Here is a 24860-nt window from a genome sequence, read left to right on the forward strand (position 1 = left end):
AGGTCCTCATGGGACTGACACTTTATCCCCCTCATTAAAGCAAACAGTTCCCTTCTGGAAGCTTCCATACTACCTGCTTTTGTATCTTTGCAGAGCACTCATTTCATCCTACTTAGCTAGCTCATGTGGGGGTCTCTCTCTTAGACCGTAGTTCTACAAGGGCAAGAAGGGAGTCTTGATGTCATTCCCCCATCTAGTCCTCCCACCCTATTCAAGCTCTAAATTCCTAGCAGAGGTTAATGTAATCTGCCAAGCAATAGGGAGACACTGAGTGTTTTTGAGCAAGAAAGCAACCCAACTAAAGCAGGTTACTCTGGTGTGGGTCTACCGGGTCCATTGGGAGGTGGACTACCTACAGGATTGATACCCCTAAGGGAGCTCCAGACTGAAGGCCTGGGCTACAGTGCTGGCTAAAGGAGTGAAAAGGGTGGGAAATGGGTTCCCAGCTGACCAAGCAACAGTGAGTGAGGTTCCACTCCAAAGGAAACCACAGCCCCATCGACGCTACCGTCTTCCTAATGCACAATGAACCCCGCCAAGGCACTGAGCAGGTGGGCTCCTTACCCGACATAAACCCCAGGCTCTCTTTCTTACCTGTCAATGTGACTTCAATAATTTACCCTACAAGAATTGCAGCCCAACTTCCCAAAGATGTATATGGATGTTTGGGACAACAGAGTGTATAATAGCAAAAAAGAAAAGAAAAAAAACAGCCGGCCGGCAAGGCTCAGTGGTTGAGCGTCGACCCATGAACCCGGAGATCACGGTTCGATTCCCGGTCAGGGCACATGCCCCAGTTGCGGGCACGATCCCCAGTAGGGGGCGTGATGGAGGCAGCCAGTCCATGATTCTCTCTCATCATTTATGTTTCTATCTCCCACGCCCTCTCCCTGCCTCTCTAAAATCAATAAAAACACATTAAAAAAAACAACAAAACAAAACAAAAAAACCCACATCAGTTGGAAGCAATATAAATGTTAATAGCAGAATTGTTTTCTAAAATTATAATTCCACAGAATTTATAGCATATATGCATTGCCCATGAACACAGATAATATGGTGGTGAAAGCCTGGGGCTGGGGCGGAACCAGGTTGTGGGGGGGAAGGGGGAAAAAGAGGGGGAGACATTTGTAATACTTACAACAATAAAAATAAAATTATAATACCTTATTCTGTACTTCTCTGAACTGCCTTGAAGGTGTGATGATAAATTTCCATGTGGTTTAAGACAGTTTCAAGATGGGATTTTGTTACTTGCAGCTAAACACCTCCTAACAGATTCCCCAATTTTGCATTGGGCCAGCTCTAGCTAGAGAAGTAAATGCAGTCTGACTCCAAGGCACTTGGAGACTTCCCCATGAACTGCCCCCACGAGAGAAGTCCCATGACCCTGTGTCTCCAGGGAAGACAGCTTGACCAGGAACCCAGCAACTTTCACCAGAAATTGGTAAGGGGGCTGGGGAGTTAGTCAACATTAAAAAACAAATAAAGATGCTTTCCTGTTTCTCCCCCCACCCCCTCCCGGAAAGAAAGTCCCTGGGGCACAGATCAGTAAAAGCTTTGCACAGTTTCCACCCTTCCCCCCACGTTGCTCATCAGGCCAGAGGAAGTAATGGAAATAAACTGCAGACAAGTTCAACATTTTCCTAAAAAACCAGCCTCAGCCAGCTTTCAAGGGGGTAGTAGGGGAGAAAATCCATTAATATTGCTTCTATGCCAGTCACCAACTGTATGAGTCTGTGCTACTCTTATTATCCCCATTTTACAGATAAGGAAACTAAGGCTCAGGGAGATTAAATAATCTGTCCTATGTCACACTGCTGTGGCAGACTCTGACACGCCTGTGACTACTGCACCACATCACATCCTAATCCAAATCCACAGAGAGCCAAACAAATCCACAAGGGTTATCACTGTATTAGGTGAACACCCCATTTTAATAGCATGAAGGCTGGGACCATATTAGAGGACAGCTTTTGAAAAACCCTGCTGCTCAGGCTGACTTGCATGAGTCTGCTTACTTCCCAGGGTTCACCTTGACTGATGTTAGGGGCACGTGGGCGGGGCAGAGGTCACCCTCTAAGGTTCTGGGGCACAGGGAGGATCTGTCTGCTCAGGAGGAGCTGGAGTCACCAAGCTGGCCTGGGTACATGGGGGTCTCGCCCAGCAACTCTAGGAGCCAAAGGGTACCTGAGCCCCATGAGTAAATCCCAAATGCCCATGTAGAGTCTCGTCTGGGACTGCAGCTTCCGTGGGATTTCCTACTCCCTGACATGAGCTCCCATGGGCGGGAGCAGCCAGGCCATCCCATGGCCCCCCTGCCTCTGTCAACCAAGCACTCACAGTGACGAAATGCCTATCCTCTCTCTCTGTTCCTTCCAGGAATTCAGACTGGAAATGCCTGTTTCTCTACTCATGTCCTTATTAGAGGTTAAATCACTTATCAGATAACACGGACAGATCTGTGTTGCCCTTTCCCACATACCTGGACAGGTAACGTTTCCACACGAACAAACAGAAGGGAGATTGACATTTGCTCTTGGGGTATTAAGGTTCCTCACCCAATTACACTGTTTACATGATCCTCTCCTTAAGGCCCAGGGGATGAACTCAAGGACTTCTCCAGCTTCCTCCGAGCCTCTCCTCGAGTCCTCCCTTGCTTTCTTGCAGTCCCTCCTCCATCTTCTTCCTATTCTGGGTCACAACTTTTTCCTGGAATCGGGTCCTCCAGGCTAGCCTGCACCAGCCTAGTGCTCGCAGCCCAGCCTCACAGCCTTCCTGCTCCCGCACTCCTCCGAGGCCTCCACTGAAGCTAGACAGTGTCCTTTCTGCCCGTGCAAATCCACAGGAGAACCCTACCTACCAGCTCACCCTATATGGGTTGAGGAAGCAGAAGAGGATGGAAGTTAGAAGGCTGGTCAAATCCCAGTTCTGCCACTTACTAGTTGTGTCACCGTGAGTGAGTGACCTAACCTTTCTGATTCCACTTCCTTACCTATGAGGTGGGAGAAACATGATCTGTTGTGGGAGTGAAATGAGGTCTGGCACAGAAGAGGCACTGGAGAAAAATTTACCAACGGTTATTGTAAGTATATGTGAGGATCTATGAGAACATTTTACACTAAAGTTTAAGTATTCTTGGACCCTTCAGCCTGACCATAATGACCTCTCAAGGATAGAAGATGGTCTTTTCTGACAGGTAACAATCCAACAGCTTGTCACACACACACACACACACACACACACACACACACACACACACACTCACACTCACACTCACACACACACACACATCTCCAAACATACCATACACACACACAACATACCACACCCAAACACACACACACATAAACACCACACCCAAACACCTGCTAACACACATACATACACCACACATCCTCAGTACACATGCATTCCATTCACACACACCTCAGATCCAAACACAACACATAAACATAAACATACCTGACTCCAAACACATACACACACTCCTTTTCTCCCTTTCTTTTCTGAAAGATGTTTTTGCTATCTATAAGGACACCCAGTCTTGCCACAATTTCAAACATGGTCACAAGAAGCTTTAAGGTTAATAATGTCCAACTCCCTGCCCGGCTGGTGTGGCTCAGTGGTTGAGCATCGACCTATGAACCAGGAGGTCACGGTTTGATTCCCAGTCAGGGCACATGCCCAGGTTGAGGTTTCGATCCCCATGTAGAGAGAGTGCAGGAGGCTGCTGATCAATGTTCCACTTTCATCATTGATGATTCTCTCTCTCCTCTCCCTTACTCTCTGAGATCAATAAAAATATATTTTTAAAACACACACAAATAATGTCCAACTCCATGCCAACTAGCCTGATTAGAACAGGTACAATTAGCCAGATACAGATAAGAATTTTATTGACAACCATATGTCTTCTTGTCCCTGGACACAGCTGCCAACAGCCTCCAGCCTCCAATTCCTCACACATTTAAACGGCTCCTCCCAGCCTGATCTGTGATGATAAAGATACTATATTTCTGTTTATCTATAAAGCCCTTGTTTGCTTATCTCTTTCCTGGGGCAAGTCTATATAAGGTCAGGTTCCCACAGTTCCAAGGAGCAGCTTCTCTTGGCCATGTTTGCATGACTGACTCCTTCTCTGATGAGCCCCTAGAAGCTGTTGTATTGATCAAGTATTCTTTAGCCCTGTCCACTCTGACTCACTCTGGAAATTGTCCTCCTCTTACCCAAAATGACCTGCATCAGACAAGGTTCTTTTCTAACTTCTCTATCACAAGAGCCCCAGAAATCTAGAGTCGGCATGGCCTGGGCACTGAGTCGCCGACAGAGGTTTTCAGTCCCAGCTCCACCACCTGCTAGCAGAAGTTTGCTATCATGATCTGGGTTCGTCCCAAAGCAGACCCTGAGATGAGGGGTTGGGGTGTAGGCTATTTACTAGGGAGCTGATTCCAGGAAGTATGAGTGAGGAAGAATAGAAAGTAAAACCAGGAAAGGATAAAAGCTGGTAAAGGGTGTGTTAACAGGTAGGTTACCTCTGTGGACATCTGCGGCTCAGTCCTGCTGGGGATCAATCCACTGAGGTTCTGGCTAGAACTCACCTCAGAATCCTCCCACTAGAGAACAGGTTTCTATTCCCAACTCCCATTCCCCCCCCCCCCACACACACACACACAGACACACACACACACAGACACACACACACACACCACCAACCATTTGAGGGCAACGCTGGGGAGGCCAACTCACCTCCACCTCTTCCCCTTCTTCAGGTGCACCTATAGGCAGACCAAGCTCCCATAGTGCCATGGGGCTAGAGAAAACCCTCACATAGAGAAATGAGGTGGGGAAAGGGGTGAGAACGAGGAAGCTTGGGGCCAGAGGTAGGTCCCTGGGCTGGAAACCGCTGCAGGTGAACTCAGGTAAGCCCTGATATAGGGCAGGGCATCAATAGTGTCCTCCACGCTTAGAGAAGTCATGTGCTCCTCCAAACCTTTCCTCATTTGTCAAACAAGCAGGAGACCCATGCCACTTCCTGGAGGGTCCCTCAGAGACAGAGATAACATTTGTGAGTGTCGGCTGAGGAAGCTGACACTGCCGATACCAGCAGGAAGTCCCGTCTGGAAGGGCAGCCCTGCTGCAATAAACACCGAGGTGCTCACCACGGGAGAGAAAAGAGTGTCACTCAAGGCTCCCAGCCAGAAAAGTAAGGCTGGAGCCCACCGACCACTCCGGGCCCCCTTGTCAAGCCTCATGGCTGTTTAAATGACCACTCTGAAGGAGAGTGGCTGCTGGCTGCTGGCTGCTCTGTGCTGTCTCGAGTTCTCACAGTGACCCTGCATGGAAGTCATGGCCACAGGTAGCTGAGGAAACTGAGCTGGGAAGATTACTCTTTACACTCCCTCTAGATTCTATGCCACGAGCTCTGTCACAAACACCACGGGGTGAGAGGACCTCTCAAGGGTTCTAAATATACATCCCTCAGGCCCCAGAGGCTCTGGCGATCCACCTGGTGTGCGGGCTCAGATAACAACAGTAACACTTAGGGAGCACCAACCCTGCCCCGCGCATTGTTATGCATGTTTTTATCATCATTATCTAACGCAATCTTCCCAGCAGTCCCAGGAGAAAGGTACTGTTATTATCCCCGTTTTACAGAGATTAAGTGATTTGCTCCAGGAAACACAGAGATCTCGGGGTCGATTTCCAGTCAACGGCATGTACCTGAGTTGCAAGTTTGACCCCTTGTACCAGGGGTCCTCAAACTTTTTAAACAGGGGGCCAGTTCACTGTCCCTCAGACCGTTGGAGGGCTGGAACTATAGTTTAAAAAAAAACTATGAACAAATTCCTATGCACACTGCACATACCTTATTTTGAAGTAAAAAAACAAAATGGGAACAAATACAATATTTGTATTTGCATGTGGCCCGCGGGCCGTAGTTTGAGGACCCCTGCCTTGTACCCTCACCTCCATCAGGGCAAGTGCAGGAGGCAGCCAATGGATGTCTCTCACATTGATGTTTCTCTTTCTCTCTCTCCTCTTACTCCTTTCCCTCCTCCTCCCTCCCTCATAGGTTGAACATCAACCTATGAACCAGGATGTCAGGGTTTGATTCCAGGTTTGGGGCACATGCCCGGGTTGCAGGCTCGAGTGTGCAGGAGGCAGTCGATCAATGATTCTCTCTCATCATTGATGTCTCTATCCTTCTCCCTTCCTCTCTGAAATAAATAAAAAATAAAATAAAAAATTTTAAAAAGGCCACACAGAAATAAATGGTAGAGCGGAAATTTGCATGTAGGCAATCTGGTTCCAGAGTCTGCTGTAAACTACTTTGCTACATCCCCCTATAAAGTGCAGGCTCCATTCTCTTCACTATCAGAGGGTTACATCCCCAAACGTTGGGAATAGAACTGCCATTGACCTCTTTCCTTGGACTAGAATTGACAAAGGCAGCATGGAAGGGAGGAGACAGCATGCCCAGCCACCTCTCCTAAAGGGCCAGGCTCCTAGTGGGACAGGGCAAACACTCTGTCCTGGGTGAGGGTCTCTTTACTGGAGGCAGGAGGGGAGATGTCAACAGTGGCATCTAGCACTGTGGCCTGACACAATAAAGGTCAAGGGCTTGTTTTGTTGTTTTGTTTTGTTTTTAGATTAATGACTTTTCAGTCTGGATGCTCTAATGGAGGTTCTCAGTACAATCTTTCCAAAAGGGAGGTTAATGCAAAGAACAGTCAAAGATAACTAGAGTTTCCCCGTGTGTGAAGCCAGGGAGAAGCCAGAGCGAGCTGGCCCACAGGGAGGTTGTGAAGATCACATGGAAGAACACCTTGGGGCTCGCACATCAGCAGAGATAACTGGTCAACCTCCAGGGGATCTGCCCACCAGCTAAAGGAAATCCTGGCCTCAGGTAGACACGGCCTTCTTTCCATTGATCATATCAGCAGAACCACCGCCAAGGAGAACAGAAATCTAGCTCTCCTTTTTTGTGCCTCCATCCTGCCATATAACCAGTTCTATCACCACCTCAGCCCCTAAGTGGAGGTTCTGATCACAGGCTATCAAAGCCAAGCAAATTAGCTCAGCCACACAAACCCAAAAGTCAAGTTAGGGGAAGAGTCATAATGTCATCTATCAGATATGCACCTGTGAGTGTTTCTTTTTAAAAAAAAAAAATAGTTTTATTGATTTCAGAGAGGAAGGGAGAGGGAAAGATAGAAACATCAATGATGAGAATCATTGATTGGCTGCCTCCTGCACGCCCCCTACTGGGGACCGAGCCTGAAACCCGGGCATGTGCCCTTGACTGGCATTGAACCAGACACCCTTCAGTCCATAGGCCAATGCTCTATCCACTGAACCAAACTGGGAGGGCCGTGAATGATTCTTTAGGGGATATTCCGCCAAGGAGAGCACAAGCTACGGCATTCATTGAGCTCTCACTCTGTGCCTGGCATTGTCCTCACTTAATCCTCACCACCAGCCTGGGAGATGCTTTTATTATCCCCGCTGTAGAGATGAGAAAACTGAGGTGTAGAGAGCTTCAGCACCTCCCCCAAGGTCACGAAGTTCCTGAGTGGCATAACTAGGATTCAACCCGGGCAGTCTGGCTTCGATGACTCCACTCTGGCTCCACTGTGGCCCTGGTCTTAGTCCTCAGGACAAACTGTGATACAGATACCATTACCTGATCTTACCCAGAAGGAAACTAAATCTGAGAGTTAAGCTGCCTACCCAGAGCCAACAGCTTAGTGGCAGAGCCAGGATGTCGAACTTTGGAGCCTGAGCTCGTGACCACCAAGAGAAGGGGACAGTGCCAGTGGGTGGTCAATAGGCCAGCGCTGCCTGGCAGTGGGCATGCCAGCTGGCCAACAAGGCAGGCTCTGTAGGGCAAAGCCAAAGAAAGGGCCCCCAACACCCCAAGCCATTAAGCCCTAAGAGGGCAGGACAAGCAAGTGCCAGGGGCAGTTGACAGGCTGGCAGCAGACGGAGACTATGTAGCCAACAGCTGCTGTTTATTTTGGGGTACAGGGAGAGGGGAAGGACTGGCTGGGACCCACCTCATTCCAACAATAAGCTGAACAAGGCAGGGTGAGGAGGGTGCCCCCTCCCAGCTAAAGCAACAGCCCCGGCCACCTGCTGTGCTTTGCTGAGAGTTGAATGGTCTAGGTGTCAGAGACATCTTGCCAGACACTCTAATCTGGGCCCGACCAACAAACACACTGTCCCCCACCCCCCACCCCCAGCCCAGCCCCATGTGCAGGATTTGTAAATGGCCTAGGAAGACAACCGACACAGCCAACCCACCCCCTGTGGTGTCAGGTTCCAGGAACAAATGGTTTTTCCTGCCACAGGAACAAAGAAGGGCTGCTCCTGTCTGCCATCGCGCCGCCCCACCACCGTTCTCTGACTCTGACACTTGTGGTGGACACCTAATGGCCAGAGTCCTGCACATCGGGCCTACAAACAGCCAGCCTGGCCTATGGCAAGGCTGGCTGCAGGATTCCCTGGAAGGCCAGGAAGCCAAGGGCTCCTGAAGGACTGAGACCCACTGCCTGGCTCTGACCCCCTCCTCCTAGCTTAAGATTTTTGATAAATTAACTTCTCTGTGTGTCTCCAGTTTCTCTTCAGGAAAGACCATAACTGTGCTTTTTTAACCATAGGGTTATTTTAAGGATTAAATTAATAAAGTGCTTAGAAGAGTGGCTGACAGATAATTAGTGCTGCTATTATTTTTTTTAATATATTTTTATTGATTTCAGAGAGGAAGGGAGAGAGAGATAGTGAGATAGAGGTAGAGAGAGAGAGAGAGAGAGAGAGAGAGAGAGAGACATTGATGAGAGAAAAATCATTGATCGGCTGCCTCCTGCATGCCACACTGGATACAGAACCCGGGCATGTGCCCTGACCAGGAATCGAACCATGACCTCCTGGTTCATAGGTTGATGCTCAACCCCTGAGCCATGCTGGCCGGACAGCGTGTTATTATTATTATCAGCACCATCACTTCGCCTTCAAGGTTCCTGCTCACTGTGAACACTGGAAGACAGTTTTCCTGAATATTACACATAGGGTTTAGTTTCCCAGGCTAGCCCATGTGGTAGAGACATCTGGTCCTTGGTGCTATATTTCCATCTCCTCAATGGATGAGAAAGGTTTTGATGGACTGACCTGAGAATCTTAAAAACATTTATAATATTCTATCTATGGGAATATATATTTTAAATTTCAAAAAGCCAATTTCCACAACTGTAAGCTAAAAGATGTGGTTCTTTTAAAAATAAATAAGAATGGGATAGGAGGAAGGGGCTTTAATAAAATAAAGTGTTCATTCATGGATTTATTCCACTGATCAAGGACCCAGGTGATCCAGACCTTCTGCTAGCGTGGGGGAGGGGGTGTTAAAGATGAAAAGCTGGAATTGCTGCCTTTGCAGAAGCTCACCACCCTCTGGCTCCCAGCTGGAGGAACTGCTTTCAGTACGGTGCCTTGCACACAGCAGGTACAAAACCAATGTTCGCTTAGTGACATTCCCTAATATGTACACTGCGTTTGGGGTCCTGGAGTTCCTCTCTATGCAGCTCTGGTCCAGCCGGCATGACTCAGTGGTTGAGCGTTGACCTATGAACCAGGAGGTCACCGTTCAATTCTGGTCAGGGCACATGCCCGGGTTAGGGTTGTGGGCTGGATCCCCAGTGTGGGGCATGCAGGAGGCAGCTGATCAATGATTCTCTCTCATGATTGATGTTTTTCTCTCTCTCTCTCTCATTCTCCCTTCCTCTCTGAAAGCAATAAATATATAATATATATGTATGTATGTGTGTGTGTGTGTATATATATATATATATATATATATATTTTTTTTTTTTTTAAGTGGCTCTAGACAAGAATTCAAAGGGAAAAAAAATTCAAATCCAAAAATAGAGGCCAAACATTGCCAGGGGTCCATTCTCAGTAAGAGAGGTTTGATATCTTATCGCTACCACCAGCTCCAACCACATCACATGTTAATAGAGGGGCCTGGAGGGAAGGTCAGAGTAGGCAGATGAGCTGAGGTTTAATCCAGACCCTTGAAGTTTTATCTGGAAACACACACACACACACACACACACAATGCACTTCCCAGCCCCCAAGATAAAGCCATCTACATACCCCTGAGGGAAGGCCTACTGCACACTCCCTCTGGGTCCCCTACCTTTCTTAAGCCCAGGGCAGTGCTCTCAGCATTCTATATCCCTGCAGGGCAGTGACCCCCTACGGGTGCCATCAGCAGAGGAAGCAATACAGACACAGAGGCCAGAGTCTTATAGTGCAGAGAGAGTAGAGAAGGCACAGCTAGTCTGACATGTGTGGATGCTTCCAGCTGGAGGCAGGGGAAAAAGAGAACCCCCCAACCTCAGCACAGGGGGAGGAGGAGGGCAGGCCATCAAATCTCCAGGGAGCACAGTGGAACCAGCACAGGCTTTGCTGCTGCAGAGATCTGGGTTCAAACTCTGGCTCTCGACATTTACTGCTGTGTGACAGAGGGCAAGATGCTGCACCTCTCTGAGCCTTGGTTTCCTTGTCTACAAACAGGGACACCGGGCTAAGGTTGCTGTGGGGGTTAGAGGAGACAGTGGACGAGAAGCCCTGCCCTGGTGCCTGCACCCACATGGGGCTCCACTCACATTCTCTGACTCAACTCCCCACTTGCCCTGCCCGGGAGCTGCCACATCCAGCAATCATGGGGAGAATGAGGCTGCTTTTCTCAGGGTGCCAATGAGTGATGACTAATGTAAACGATCCTGGCTTGAAACCCAAGTCCAGACATTGTTCTCCTATAGACCTTAACTCTGTGAGAAAAGGATCCTTTTGCCAGTCCACTAGGGCTTAGCGCTCCAGAAAACCCCGGGCAGCCACCTCTGGAACCCCTGCCCTTACTGATAAGGGACGGTGCCCCTTCCAGGGGCCAGGCACAGTGCTGAGAGCTCCATGAGTCAATTCCAGCCCAGGGGGCAGAATTCAGGAAAGAGTTCCTCTCTCTCTCAGAGCCCCACTGCCAGCACCATGCCAGGCCAGCCAGGCCTCCCTCTCTGTTGTTACAAAGAAATTCTCCCACACAGGCAAGTCCCTTAAAATAGCCCTTTGGGTCTGGGCCATCAGGAAACGGAATAAAGCTGGGTCGGGATGGGGCCTACCATGGAAGAGTTTACAAAGCAGCCACTTCAAACGGCTGGGACAATCCCTTCACGCTCAGAACCCTTAGGTGGGCGAAAGCAGCAAGGCGGCTTTGTCCATAAGGAACATTATTCCACAGGAGGACAACATGTGGGGCAGGCAGAAGGCCCCCCTGCCCCAGAGCAGACCTGGAGAGGGACCAAGTGTATAAGGCACAGAGACAGTGTGAAACAGGCACAGGCTGGGTGCAGGGGGGAGGCGGGGGAGGGGGGGGGGCAAACACACCTGGCTTTGCACTTGACTAACAATGAACCCTAAACTTTCTGAACCTCAGTCTCCTTAAGAGTAAAATGGGGTTAAAATGCATACCTTCAGGGCTATGTCGCGATCAGAGATTATAAATAATCTGGCACAAAATAGGAATGCAATTATGTGGTAGCTGTATGAGGATGGTGCTCACGTAAAACAGGTCCAAAGTCTCCTTAATTACCTTGAATGAGAATATTCCTGGGACCACTCAGTGATGGATGGAAAGTACAGACCTACCCACACCCACAAAATCCCTTACCCCCACCTGTTACATCCCACCTGGTAGGCTACCGGCATCGGGCAATACCCCCACCTCTTACTCCTTGATAAGAGATCTGATAAGAGTGATCCATTTCTGCCAGTTCTGAAGTTCACAATCCAGAGACCCCAGAGGCAGGTCGGAGGGCCCCACACATTCCACTGCATAATTTATGCTGCACTGACACACACAAAGGAAGGGGTTCCGCCCCCACCCCACCAGGCACCTCCACCCACCCAGGCTTCCTCACCGGCCGAAGGGAAATGACAGCAAAGGGCCAGAGAAAGCAGCCAGTGGAGCGGCAGAAAGCACAGCTGTTTCCCCTTTGCTAACGCAGCCGCCAGGATGTCACTTCCTCCCCTCAGGTAACATCGGGGAGCGAAGGGACTGGAAATAGCTCTGTCTCTTCCCATTCACACAAATGAGAGGCTTGGGAAGAAGCAGAGTGTAATTCCCAGGGTGGAAGCCGCCTTCACTGAAGGCCTAAAGGGATCCTGAGTGGACCCTGGCTGCAAGGCTTCTCAGGAGGACAGCTCCTGTTTGTAAAGCAACCCCTTCCCCAAATGACTAAGAAACCGGGTTGAGGCCTGGCCAGGTGGCCCAGTTGGTTGGCACGTCGTCCCATATACCAAATGGTTGTGGATTCTATTCCCAATCAGGGCACATACCTAGGTTGCAGGTTTAATCCCTGGTCAGAGTGTGTCTAGAAGGCAACTGATCAATGTTTCTCTCTCTCTCTCTCCTATCCCTTTCTCTCTAAAATAAGTAAGTAAATAAATAATTAAATAAATAAATCCTTGGGTGAAGATTTTAAAAATATTGTGTAAAAAAAAAAAAAGGAAAAAGGAAACCAATTGAAGAACCTAGGAAACCTTCACACAGCTATTTTCTCTGGGCTCGGCACTTTCCAACGCATCTTTCATACCCACCCTCCCCTCTGTAAGGCAGGACAGAAAGGAAGCACTCCGCCCATTTTCTAGATGGGCAAATGGAGACCTAGATGGGGAAAGTGACATGTGGAAGGTTTCATGGCTTGACAAACCAACCGGCCAGGCCTCAGGTGGAATTTCCTTGGGGTCCCGTCTCCCCAGGTGTATCAAACATTAAAGGGGCTGTGAGGTCTCTGTGGGACAGGGCAGGCCCCTCTTTAGAGGCAGCTTACTGGCTGTGTGGCGTTTGGCAATTCATTTAAGTTCTGTGGGTGTCCATGTCCTGGGCTGAACAATGTGGATGCCAGCAGTAAATACTAGTACACCCTTCAAGGGCAGTTTTGAATGGTTCCATAAAGCTCTTAGCATGGAGAAAGCATTCAGAAATGTTAGCTTTTCTGCTTTTCTTTTTTTAAGAGAGAGAGGAAGGAGGCGGGGGGGGGGGGGGGAGAAAGAGAAAGAGAGAGAGAGAGAGAGAGAGAGAGAGAGAGAGAGAGAGAGAGACTGATTTGTTGTTCCACTTATTTATGCATCCATTGGTGGATTCTTGTATGTGCCCTGACTGGGGATCAAACCCACAACCTCGGCGTATCAGGATGATGCTCTATCCAAATGAGCTACACAGCTAGGGCAACTGCTATTATTTTCATCATTAAGTTTTCCCTAAAGAATCAGGCTTACTGGAATGTACGGGAGTGTGGTGGAGGTTAAATACATGAAGAGGTAGTTGAAGCATTGTACTTGAAAGTAAAACAAGTTCAGAGAGATGCTGAAGGAGAAGGCAACATCGGCGGGACTGTTTCAGGTAACACGGAGACTTCAAAGACATCCTGGGCCCCCAGAAAGCTGTTTAGTATCAGCCCCCAGACCCTTCAAGGAGCGGGGTTTCTCTCTCTTGCCCTGGGGTGCTGCAGTGGCGGCCCTGTCTGGGAATGTGGGTGGAAAGTACTCCACTGTGACATCCTGCGGGCGGCATCGGGCCCTGCCAACCAAGGCCCTCCATTGGTGACGCCCAAAGCAGCCACGCCTCCCTCCTTGCCGCTCCCCCTTCTCCTCCTCCTCCACCCTCCCTCTGCAAGTCCTCTGGGGTGCAATCAACTTTTATGAGGCAGCCTGACCCCTCAGAGTAAGAACTATAAACAGAGAGGGCCTGGGCTCTGGCCTGCCAACTAGAGTCCCCAATACAGAACTAGAAAAAGGTTCTAATTCTGGCCTAACTCTGTTCCGACCACGGCTGCAGGAACAGCCCTAGAGCCAGCTTTGGAACCCACCAGGAGGACCCCATCATGACCACCAGCTCCCCTTCCTCCGCAATCCCTGGGAGAAAAGAAAGGTTCAGAGGTGTCTACACAATAAACTGCATTCCCTCAGCTCGTAAGAGGCTCTCAGAAGCTAGCCTGACCTTTCCCTTCATCCTTCTCCCCCACGTGGGTCATGCCCATACTTTCCTTGTGTGATCCACCTCCAGCACCCCTGCTTTTCCCTTTCTTGGAATTCCCTTCCCCTCTTTTTCTCTCCTCAATCCTACTCTTCACCATCCACATCCTAATGACTCCTCAAGGCCCATCAAGCCTGCGTTCTCTAGCCAATCTTCCCTCTCCTGAACTTAACCATTGCTATGGCAAATACCTATGTGTGCTTAGTATGTACCACGTACTGCTCTAAACTCATCACGTTTATTAATTCACTGTATCTTCACCACAGCCCTATGAGTGAGGTTCTATTTTCCCCTCATTTTTTGTTTATTTTACAGATAAGGAAACTGAGGCACAGAGATATAAGTAACATGCACTGGGTCCCTTGGCAGTAAAAGGTGGAGACGGGATTCCAGCCCAGGGACACCAGAGCCCAGGTGCTCTCCGACAACACTGACTTCCAGGTGCACATCATCTCAGGTGGTGCTGCCTGGATTCCTCGGGTATTTCCATGCCCCTCTCTCCCCCTGACCCAGCTCTAACCGGGCAGAAAGCAACAAGTTCACAGATGTAGGTGTCAGAGACCAGAGCGAGGATCCCAGCTGTACTGAATTCCTCTGAGTGAGAGTTGCATAAACTCTCTGGACCTCAATTGATGCATCAGTAAAGTGGAGATAAAACCCCTACCTACCTCATGTGGTTGTTAGACAGTTCCAATAAGATCCCTCTAAAAGGTGCCCTCTCTCCTCACTCTGCATCTGATCCTTGCTGGGCTCTGCTCAGCACCTTTGCTGATGTGGTACCTTGCCTGGAGGTTACTCGGGGGCATGAGAGGGGCCTTCTGGGCGCTCACCCTCCTGCCTTCCTGTCCTCCTGTCCAGGCCCCTGACCTCTCTCTCCATTCACCTACCTTCTTATGACTGACTCCACTAACGGTAGCAACTGCAAGAAATCACACATAGCTCTGGGAATCCACCTCCTGAAACGCTAGTTACCCTACTGGACGCTTCCATTATTTTTGGCAATTGCCATAGCAGAGTAAACCTCTGGCTTTGGCTCCGAACCTATTTCCAAAGCCAGAATCTACTCCTCATTTCCCACACACACCCCTTGCCCTTCCTGTTCCCTGGATCCCTGTCCTAATCCATTATCCCTTTCCTGGATTCTCAGAACTCAAGAAGAGTGAGTGTAACTACCGTATGTATAATGCTATTATTTGTTTTATTCTGTTTAATCAAGAGGCAAAAGAGAATAAAGTTGCCTATTAGACTTTTTCTGGCCAAGAAATAGTCTGGTCGGTGACTCAGGCTGAGGAAATTAGAAGGCAATTTCCAAGGGACTGCTGTGCAAACCCCAAATCAGAAGCCCTAACAACACTCCTCTAATTCAGAGCCTCCACTAGCCATTAACTCACGCTGGGCCCGGAATATCTCTTTGGAAAAATGCAGCAGTTGGCACTTATATTTCTGGAGCTGGATCCAGTCTCCTATGACATCAAATACGTTTATTTTTCCCTTCTCTTCCCATTTGCCTGCCACCACACACAGCGATTCCAACCCGGATTTGCCCTCCCCCTCCCCCAAAACCTCACTCAGCTCTAAAAAGGGCTATGATAAACGGCTGGTTGTGCGCCCCATTCCAACGGCTGTGAAGGATGTGGTTGGTTGTTCATAAGCAGGGAGCCTTGTCAGACCTGTGAATCACCCCTAGGTCATTTCCCTCCTTGGAGAAGGAGAAGAAACTATTCTCATGTGTGTGAGAGAGAGAGAGAAAGCAGGCAAGATGGCTAACCCATGCGTGGCGCTGACCTTGGACTAGGATCCTATTTGACCTGGCCTTTTCCTGGAGCACCCCTCTACCAGCACCACCCCCTCGACCCATGTTCCTTCCCAACTTACCAGAAAGCCATCCAGGTCTGAACAGCTGTTCCTTGCTTTTGTGTTTCTCTTGCATGTTGGGTGTCTTCCACGGGGCATGTAGCCCAGTTTCCCATCGGACTCTGAACAGCTGGACCTTCTTTTTTGCCTCAGTCTTTCCTTTCCTCTCAGCTTCACCTATCACAATGGTTCTCAACCTTGGCTGCACATTAGAATCACCTGGGAGTCTTTTTAAAATCCTGATTTCTGGGCCTCATCCTCCGGAAATTCTGTTTCTTTGTGACTAATGTTGTGGCCCCACCCCATAACAAAGAAACAGAATTTCCGGAGGATGAGGCCCAGAAATCAGGATTTTAAAAAGATTCCCAGGTGATTCTCATGTGCAGCCAAGGTTGAGAAGCACTGACCTATCAGGTCCCAAATGCACTTCATTGTTTCGGTGATCAAGAACAACAGCTGGAAACTAGTGTCTGCTGAGTGCTCACGATGGGGGCCAGGTGGAAGCTTTACCCCAAATTATCTCAGGTCAATTTCCCCAAAGCTCTGTTACAGAGGTCCTCAAACTTTTTAAACAGGGGGCCAGCTCACTGTCCCTCAGACATTCCACACATGCGCACTGCGGGCCCGGGACGAGTCGGCTGCTAAGCAGGACAGGCATCGGTGGGAAAAACACCCGGCGGGCCGGATAAATGTTTTCAGCAGGCCGCAAGTGGCCCGCGGGCCATAGTTTGAGGACCCCTGCTCTGTGAGGTTACAGGTGAGGAAGCTGCAGCCCCGAGTGGCTGGCCCAGGTGGTGTGGCTAGGAAGAGCCAGAGGCGGGATTCAAACCTTGATCTGCCCAACACCACTCATTCCCTCACAGAACTGGCCCTGAGAAGACCCTTTTCATGCTGCAGCTGCACATCCTTCCTCCCGTGGGGCTGGACCCACTGTCAAAGGGCTTAGAGAAAAACTGAAGGGCTGAGAAATGAACAGGCTAATTCCTAAAAATGTAGCTGCCAGGACCAAGACAAAAACCTGTAATGATCTAAACACACGGGAGAGTAAATTATTTCCACAGGGTCAATCTTTTATTTATCACCTCAAGTATCACTGGGGACCTGACATCACCCTGGATTTGCTCCACGCCCCGTGCCTCACTGTGACCTCCCGCCACAGCACGAGGTGATGTCCCACACAGGGAGGCAGTCCTCAAATACCACCCTGCAATGCTCTCTCACTGCTGTGCAGGCCTGAGGCTGGTCTCCAAAACCAGACTCCAAATGAGGGGAAGGGCCCCGTTTTAGGTTTATTTCCTCCTTTGGTGGTAAACTGACCTGAGTTTTCCCAGATCTCTCTGAATAACTGAGCAATCTCTAACTTCTCCACGACTCAGTTAACCCATCTGTATAAAGGCATCAAAGAACCAACCCCATGTTAGGGTACAGGCAATAGATGGTAGGAATCACATGAAATCATGCATGTTAAGTGTTTGGCTCCATGAACGGTAAATGCTAACACTGCTATTATTTCCATTCCCTAAAGAGTCCCGTAGAGGCTCAGAACATCCATGCCTGGTATTTGTCTGAATTAAACAATCAGGAAAGGAAATGACAGTGAAAGCACAACGCCTCCCACATCCAAACAAATAATGTCTTGTTTGTTTTAGATAAACAAGCGTCTCTCCACCTCCATATGTCCTGACATACACCTGCACATACATGAGCGCAAAGAATTCTGTGGACCTGGACCCATCTCCTTGTGGAAAACCTGCAAAGAAAGACATCTGCAGTTTGTACCTCGCATCATCAGGGTCATTTTAAACACAAGTGGTCTGGGCCAGAGCCAGGTGACCTAAGGTCTCCCCAGTGGCAACTCATAAAAGCTTAAGAGAGGAGCCCAACTCTAAGCCAGGGAGCCTGGCCTAAGCAGCAGCTCCCCCACCCCCCTCCCCAGCCCCACTCCGAGCAGGGGCTTGGCAGAGAGGAAGGAAGCCAGGGACTGACAGCACCATCCAAACGATGGAGGCCACATGCCCGCCTTTCATAAACAGACCCAAAGCACAAGACCCTCGGTTGTCCGGGCAGCCCCCCCTCATTCTCGGGGAAGAGCACACCCTTCGCTGGATGTCCTGAGAGAACCTCTGCATTGTGTTCCCAGCCTCTAGAGCCAGCAGAGCCCCTCCTGCTTGGACCCCAGGCCTCTCCTCAGCTCCCTCCAGCTAACAGGCACATCCCAGAAAACCTCTCTGCTCTGCAATTTGCCAAAACACAAACTCAGGCTTCACCATCATGGAGGACAGGTGGGAGGAAGGCGTGCTTCTCCAGGGCCGGGGCTTCCAGAACATAGGCGACTTGGACACAGTGTGTCCTGCCAGCTACCCACACCGGACTGCCTTGCCCAGAACACTTCACCTTCTGGTGTGTGGTGTCCACCGCGCAAGGGCCAAGAAAGTCTAAGCTTCTGAGACACAGCCCCCAGCCCCCAACTGCTCCTCCTGCTGCGGTGGACCCCACCTACACTTTCTCTTACTGGGCACCCTCTCCTTAGACACTATGCATTTATGCCCCAAATGTGTTAGGAATCTCTTGCTACCACCAGGTATTTGTCTTCCCGGTCAGCCCCAACTAAATGTAGGGTACTTCAATGAACAAAACCCACTCCACAGGCCAAAGTCCAGTTAGACCCAGGTGCTGTGACCAGCTATGGTGTTGCAAGTGACTTGGCTCTTCCTGGTTCTCAGTTTCCTCATCTGTAAAATGATGGGGTTGAGCCAGATGAGTCCTGGGGTCCCTGCCAGCTCCGCAATGTCACACATGTAGCACTTTCTCCTTTAACTGTTTTTGCACAACGTTAGTTCATGGCTCCATAGGACCCCATCTGTTCAGTGACATCACTCCCTGCCCCAAACAGAATGTCGATTTTTACATGGGAAGCAGAGATGTCCTGGAAAACAGTTTGTCTATAAAAAGGGAGGAAATGATCATTTCAAGGGATTTGGACAAGACTTCTTTTGTATTTTTCACATAAAACGAGTTATTATCAATCTTAAAACCCAAAATCTTTCTCCCTTTTTTTTTTTTTTTTTTTTTTGCCAGACCATTAATAGCTGGTTTTCAAAAGTGCTTTCTTAGTCAGACTCTCACCAAAAATAAGCTACCATTTAATGACTGCTTGTTATGTGCCAGGAACTGGGCTAAGTGCTTTGCATGGATGATCTCACTTAATTCTCCCAACAACCCTATGAAGTAGACCATTATTACCCTCACTTTAAAAATGAGGAAACTGAGGCCCAAAGAAGTTCAGTAACTTGCCCAACGTTTCTCAGGGCCCTAGCACTTAACTACCTCTCCACACTCTGCAGTGGATCCCTGGTCCCTTTAGCAACACTTCTGGCCGGTTGCCAGTATGTCCTACATCTATAACCTTGGACAGCATTTGTCAGATTAGTAAGATTTGATGTTTTACCGAAAATCCAGAGTTGGAAAAGCACCTGTGTGGGTCTCAGAGTAGAGAGTGCAATCTGTGGAAAGCAGTGCCAACCTTAACTGGAGACTAGAGAAAAAAGAACCCCGAAAACTTAGCCTGTAACATTTGAGAAAAAAATTAGGGAGGCTGACGATAATAAGCGCTGGGATGTGTAAATGGACATCTGTCCCTGGAATAGGGTGACCACTTGGTGACCCAAGTCCTCCAAAAAGAGCTTTCTTGAAAAGCAGGGGAAGTCGTTTGCTGAGCCTAATAAAGCAAAAGAAACAACTCAATGACCACGTCACGAAATGTTCCCCCTGCCCTAACCGGGTTGGCTCAGTGGATAGAGCGTCGGCCTGCAGACTCAAGGGTCCCAGGTTCGATTCCGGTCAAGGGCATGTACCTTGGTTGTGGGCACATCCCCAGTAGAGGGTGTGCAGGAGGCAGCTGATGATGTCTCTCTCTCATCAATGTTTCTAACTCTCTATTCCTCTCCCTTCCTCTCAAAAATCAATAAAATAACAAAATAAAATAAAATAATGTTCCCCCGCGGGCACCCACCTCTCTGTCTAACCAGCCCCCGGGTCCACCTCTTCCCCAACAGGAGCCCGGCCCGAATGTGCTCCCATAGGAAACCCAAAGTTCAGAGCTATTTGCAATAAAGGCAGAAAGAGTCCCCTGAGGCTAACGTTAGCATAAACCCTAGTTGCCTTCCAACAGGGAAATAAAAGGCATTTCAGAGATCCGTGTGCAGTCTAGGGCAGCAACCAACAGCCTGTTTTAATTGTTAAAATTAATGCGTTGGGCAGTCTGAATGCCCCTTTAAGTGTCTCATTTGAAATAAGATGCGGTCCTTCTGCTTTGGATGCCCGGCTGTCTGTTTCTTCTATCTCAAGTACAGGAGCTCAGACTGCTCAGCCCGGGGCGGGGCGTCCCCAGGCGTCAAGGATGCCCAGCTTACATCCTAAGGTGCGAAGGATGGGACGACAGGCCTGGCTGAGATGAAAGGAGGCCGTGTCACACAGCCGCCCAAGCTTGGCTCGGTCAACCTTAGCCCTTTCTCATTAAGTTTGGGGATGAAAGGGGGAGGGGCAGCCGCTCCTCGGAAACCACAGCAAACATTAGCCTCCTCGTGTCTGGGGCTGGAGCATCACTGGAGAGGAAATGAACCCAGTTAAGGGTCACGGCCAGAGGAGGGATAAAAGGGAAAAGCCACAGTTCCCCTCGCACCTACAGACACAATGACTTAACGAAGGAAATCCAAGCTCGGGGCGGAGGGTGGAGGTAGGACAGGGGGCGCAGCGGATTCCCTCTGACCCCAACCCCGGCCTGGGGAGGCAGAGACCGGAGCGAACGTGCAGGGGGGTGGGGGGGGGGGGAGAACAGGAGCGCGTGGCTTCCTTCCCCAAGGCCAGCCTCGGAAAGCATCCTGGTCTGCGTGCGCGGGGGACCCCAGGGAGATGCTCTTTCCCAGTAGAGCTTCCCAGCGAGGATCTGACGAACGTTCCCCCCACCAGCCATCACCGCTCAGGCGGGTGGATGACTTCACCGCGGGAACAGACCAGGGCACCGCTGGCCAACTCCGAAGCCAAAAAAAGAAAACGGGGGCTGGGGGAGGCAGCGAGAGGAGGAGGCTAGGAAAGCTCCCCTGGAGATCGCGGCCCTGCAAAGAAACTCCGCGGCGAGGCTGCCCTGTGCGCACTGAGCTCCGGGACGAACCGCGGGAGGGGCGAGGGGCCACCCGGGGGTCCCCGGCCAGCCCCCCGGCGGAGGCGTTGGGGCAGGACTCACATAGTGCTTGGAGGGGTTCCTCCGCTTCTCCACGTCCACCACGGTGGCGTCCTGCACGCAGTAGGCGAGCATCTTCCCCCACAAAGCGAGTGGCGCCCCCCGGCGGCGTCACCTTCTCATCCCGGCCGGGCTCCGGCTCCTTCTGCTCCCCGAGTCCCTGCGGCCACCCGCCGCTTCGTCCCGGCCGCCGCTGCCCGGGCTCCCGGCGCCTGCAGGTATGGCACCGGGGCGCTGCCGGTCCCGGAGGGCACGCGGGCTCCGTGCGCCCCGGGCGGCTCCCCTCGGGCCTGCCGCGCTCCCTGCCCTCCCGCGCCGCCGCCGCCTCCGCTCTCCGGCTCGCCCGCCCGCTCTCTCCGCAGCCCGGTGGGTCCGGCGGGAACTGGCGGAGCAGAGGAGGGGCGGGGGTGTGTCCCGCCGGCGGGGACGGGGCGGGGACCCCGGAGCCCGCTGTCAGCGCGCTGGGGAGGGACAGGCGGCGCCCCTTCGCCGCGCTCCGGCTCCGGGGGGCTCGGCGCTGGCGGAGGCTGTGGGCGCAGGAGGCGGAGGCAGGGCCAGGCAGGGAGGGAAGGGAAGGGAGGGGAGGGGAGACCAGAGGGGAAGCGCGCGGGGAGGGGCTCCGGGCCCGGGGGAGGGGCTCGGGGCGGCGGGGAGGGGGCTGCAGCCGAGCCGGAGAGGCCGGGCGGGCCGGCGCGCCCCCGCCGAGCCCAGAGCGCGGTCGGCGGCCTGGCGCGGCCCTGGGCCACTTCTCGGGGGCCCTGAAACTCTGGGTGGCATCCGAGGGAGGAGGGGCGGGGGGGAGGGAAGCCAGCTCGCCCCCACCCAGGCTCTGCGTCTTGGAGCGGATTTTTGTCTTTTTATCCCTACCTTTCCTTGCCCCTCTCACTCCTATCCCCCAGATCTCTTTAGTGAAAAGTAGTTTATGACCCTGCTGTTACTGCCCAGGCCCCCCAGGGAGAAACGGGAATGGGAAAGGGGCCGGCGTTAAATCCTTCAAGCCTGAGCCTCTTTTGATAAACCACCTGCCCCCCTGCGGATCACAAAAGATGAATTCTCCCCGGAAATGGGTTCGATCCGCTGCCTAAGTCGCCCATCGATCTGGGCCTCTGTAACTAACCTGTGACATCATTTTCCAGGGAGGTTACTAGACTCTGCATAACACCACGGCCTGAAGCCCTGGGCTCCCCTGAGACCCTCCACCCGGCGCGGGAGGCGGGACGGGAGCACACAATGGTGGGAAATTTCACTGGGTTGGGGGCCAGCTCTTCATTGGCCCCAGGCTCTGGCTTTCTCGCCACCTCTCCCTCTTGCACGGAAAACTGACTTTCCACGCCACTTGTCTGCCCCTGGACCTAGAGCGCCATTACTATTTAATTACCCTACCTCGTGTAGTTCAACATCTTTTTCCCATCCTAGTTTCAAACATATTTAAAGATGTCGTGTTTTCACAATGAAGCTTACTGCTTCACTGTCACAAAAAGCCTTGTGACTATGGACCAAGGTGAAACATCTGAAATGGAGATGAGATGTTTTATGACTTTATTGTGTTCATATTTCTCTCTCTCCCTTTCTTCTTTGCCCTGTCAGAACCCATGTACCAATCTAAGACTTTATTCACACATGTGCCTGGGTCAGAGTACCCCACTATTCCTCCAATCTTCTTTGGGAAGGATGCCAGAACCCCGGGCGATGCCACTATCTAAATATTTGACCTAGAGTAAATATTAAAAGACATCTTAATGTTCTCATTTGTAAAATGTGGGCGCTGAACTAGATGGTCTTTTATTTTTTTTTAAATATTTTTTGTATTGATTTCAGAGGAAGGGAAAGGGAGAGAGAGAAATATCAATGATGAGAGAGAATCATTGATCAGCTGCCTCCTGCATGCCCCACACTGGGGATCAAGCCCACAACCTGGGTATATACCCTGACTGGGAATCGACTGTGACCTCCTGGTTCATAGGTCGTCACTCAACCACTGAGCCACACGGGTCGGGTGTAGATGGTCTTTTAAAATTCCTTCCTACATACACTCCAAGTCCTTAGCAATAGTTAATTGTATGGAGATACTTTGAGTTCTTTGTTTTTCCTAATTAGCATGCATAGATTTTGACACTTTAAAAATAACTTTTTTTATTCTCTAAAATTCTAGAATTTTAGGATTGATTGAGACGCTTGTACTATGCTCCTTTACAAGGCGTGTAGGGACAGAAGATCGTGAGAGAATTCAATTAATGTTTGTGGAACTGAAAACTGAATCCCATTGACAGATGCTTATCCCTTCCCTCAAAGGGAGTCCAATTGAGAAACCAGGACAGCAGGGGAGCAGGGTCCTCTCTCCTCCAGATCGCTTGTGCGTAGGGTCATGTTCAGGTCCCCATCAGAAGCAGGAGGGTGAGTGGGAGAGCACTGATGCGCGCTGGGGAGGGACAGGCAGTGCCCCTTATTAGGCTCTATCTAATAAAATATGCCTCAGGACTCAGGGAAATGGAGGCCTGAAGTAATCCAGGAGAGCTGCAGGGAGCAGGCTGTCCCTGCGCTGGAGCCTGGGGGATGGGCAGAGTTTGGAGCACCTTGGAATACTCCGCCTCCTCTGAACTCTCCAGGCCAGCAGCACTTGCCTTGAGCTGCTTGGACATGTGCAGATTTGTCTGTGACACACTTCGTTTCCTCTGAAAGCACCTCATGCAGAGGGACTGGCTTTAAGTGATCTAACACTTCTTTGTACTCCTCATGTAGCCATGCACACTAACTCATACACAGTAATAGTCACTCTAGAATAATCTGTTAAATGAGTGATCAGTGGAAGAGGAAAAGCTGGAGCGAGGAGACCTGACATGTGTAACCTGAAGCCTGAACCAGCTGGCGACAGGCAGAGGGCCAGGAGGACGGTGTCCACCCGGGGGGAAAGGTCAGGGAAGAGGGTGAGGCACAGAGAAGGAAGCAAGGAGAAGGATGGGCATGGGGGTTCCAGACTATAAGGGATCTTGACATTAGATGCAGCTTCTCTATCAGAGAAGATGGTTAAAAATAACCATTGTAGCCCTACCCGGTTTGGCTCAGTGGACAGAGCGTCAGCCTGCGGACCAAAGGGTCCCGGGTTTGATTCCAGTCAAGGGCACATACCTAAGTTGCAGGCTCCTCCCTGGCCCCGGCCCTGGTCAGGTCTTGTGCAGGAGGCAACCAATCAATGTGTTTCTCTCACATCGAATTTTCTCTCTGTCTTTCCCTCTCTCCTTCATTCTCCCTAAAAACCAGTGGGAAAATATCCTCAGGTGAGGATTAACAAGAAAAAACAAACAAAAAAACCCATTGTAGATACTGGAGCAGGAGTCCTGGTAGAAGGTGATCGGGCAACGATGCTCAGTGATGACAAAAGAGAAGTCAAGGCATCAAGCCCACAGCAAGGCCTGTTGGCAGGTCCAGGGTAGACCCAGGATAGGCCCTCGGCACTGAGCTCCCCTTACAGGAAGGGCTTCTGAGGATGAATCAAGACAGCCTGTGGGTTCATGGTAAAGGGATTCATAATGGCACTCAGGGACTCTTGCTCTGTGGACCACAAAGCATCCTGAAAATGCGAATTAAGCCTGAGAAGCTCCTGATGAGGGGAGTTCGTGTTCAACTGTTAGAGGGAAGGAAGAGAGGAGGCTTGGCTTGGGGGTCAGAGCAGTCAGC

The 24860-nt window shown here is 50.7% G+C and overlaps 1 protein-coding gene across 3 annotated transcripts in view; it reads right to left on the reverse strand.

Annotated features, from left to right (window-relative positions):
* The window catches only part of SH3PXD2A (SH3 and PX domains 2A), a 220518-nt gene extending 198850 nt beyond the window's left edge, over positions 1-21668 (reverse strand). For 2 of the 3 annotated variants that reach the window (XR_009448256.1, XM_059661286.1), the window contains exon 1: positions 21189-21668. Coding sequence is in view for 2 of the 3 variants with exons in the window: in XM_059661286.1 (XP_059517269.1) it covers positions 21189-21260 (72 nt within the window). In the remaining variant the exon portion in view is untranslated. The remainder of the gene's footprint in view (positions 1-21188) is intronic. The other variant, XM_059661287.1, reaches the window with a different exon arrangement.
* Between the last annotated feature and the right edge of the window lie 3192 nt (positions 21669-24860).

The sequence above is a fragment of the Myotis daubentonii genome, chromosome 13, assembly GCF_963259705.1.
Source record: "Myotis daubentonii chromosome 13, mMyoDau2.1, whole genome shotgun sequence".
NCBI classification, from domain to species: domain Eukaryota; kingdom Metazoa; phylum Chordata; class Mammalia; order Chiroptera; family Vespertilionidae; genus Myotis; species Myotis daubentonii.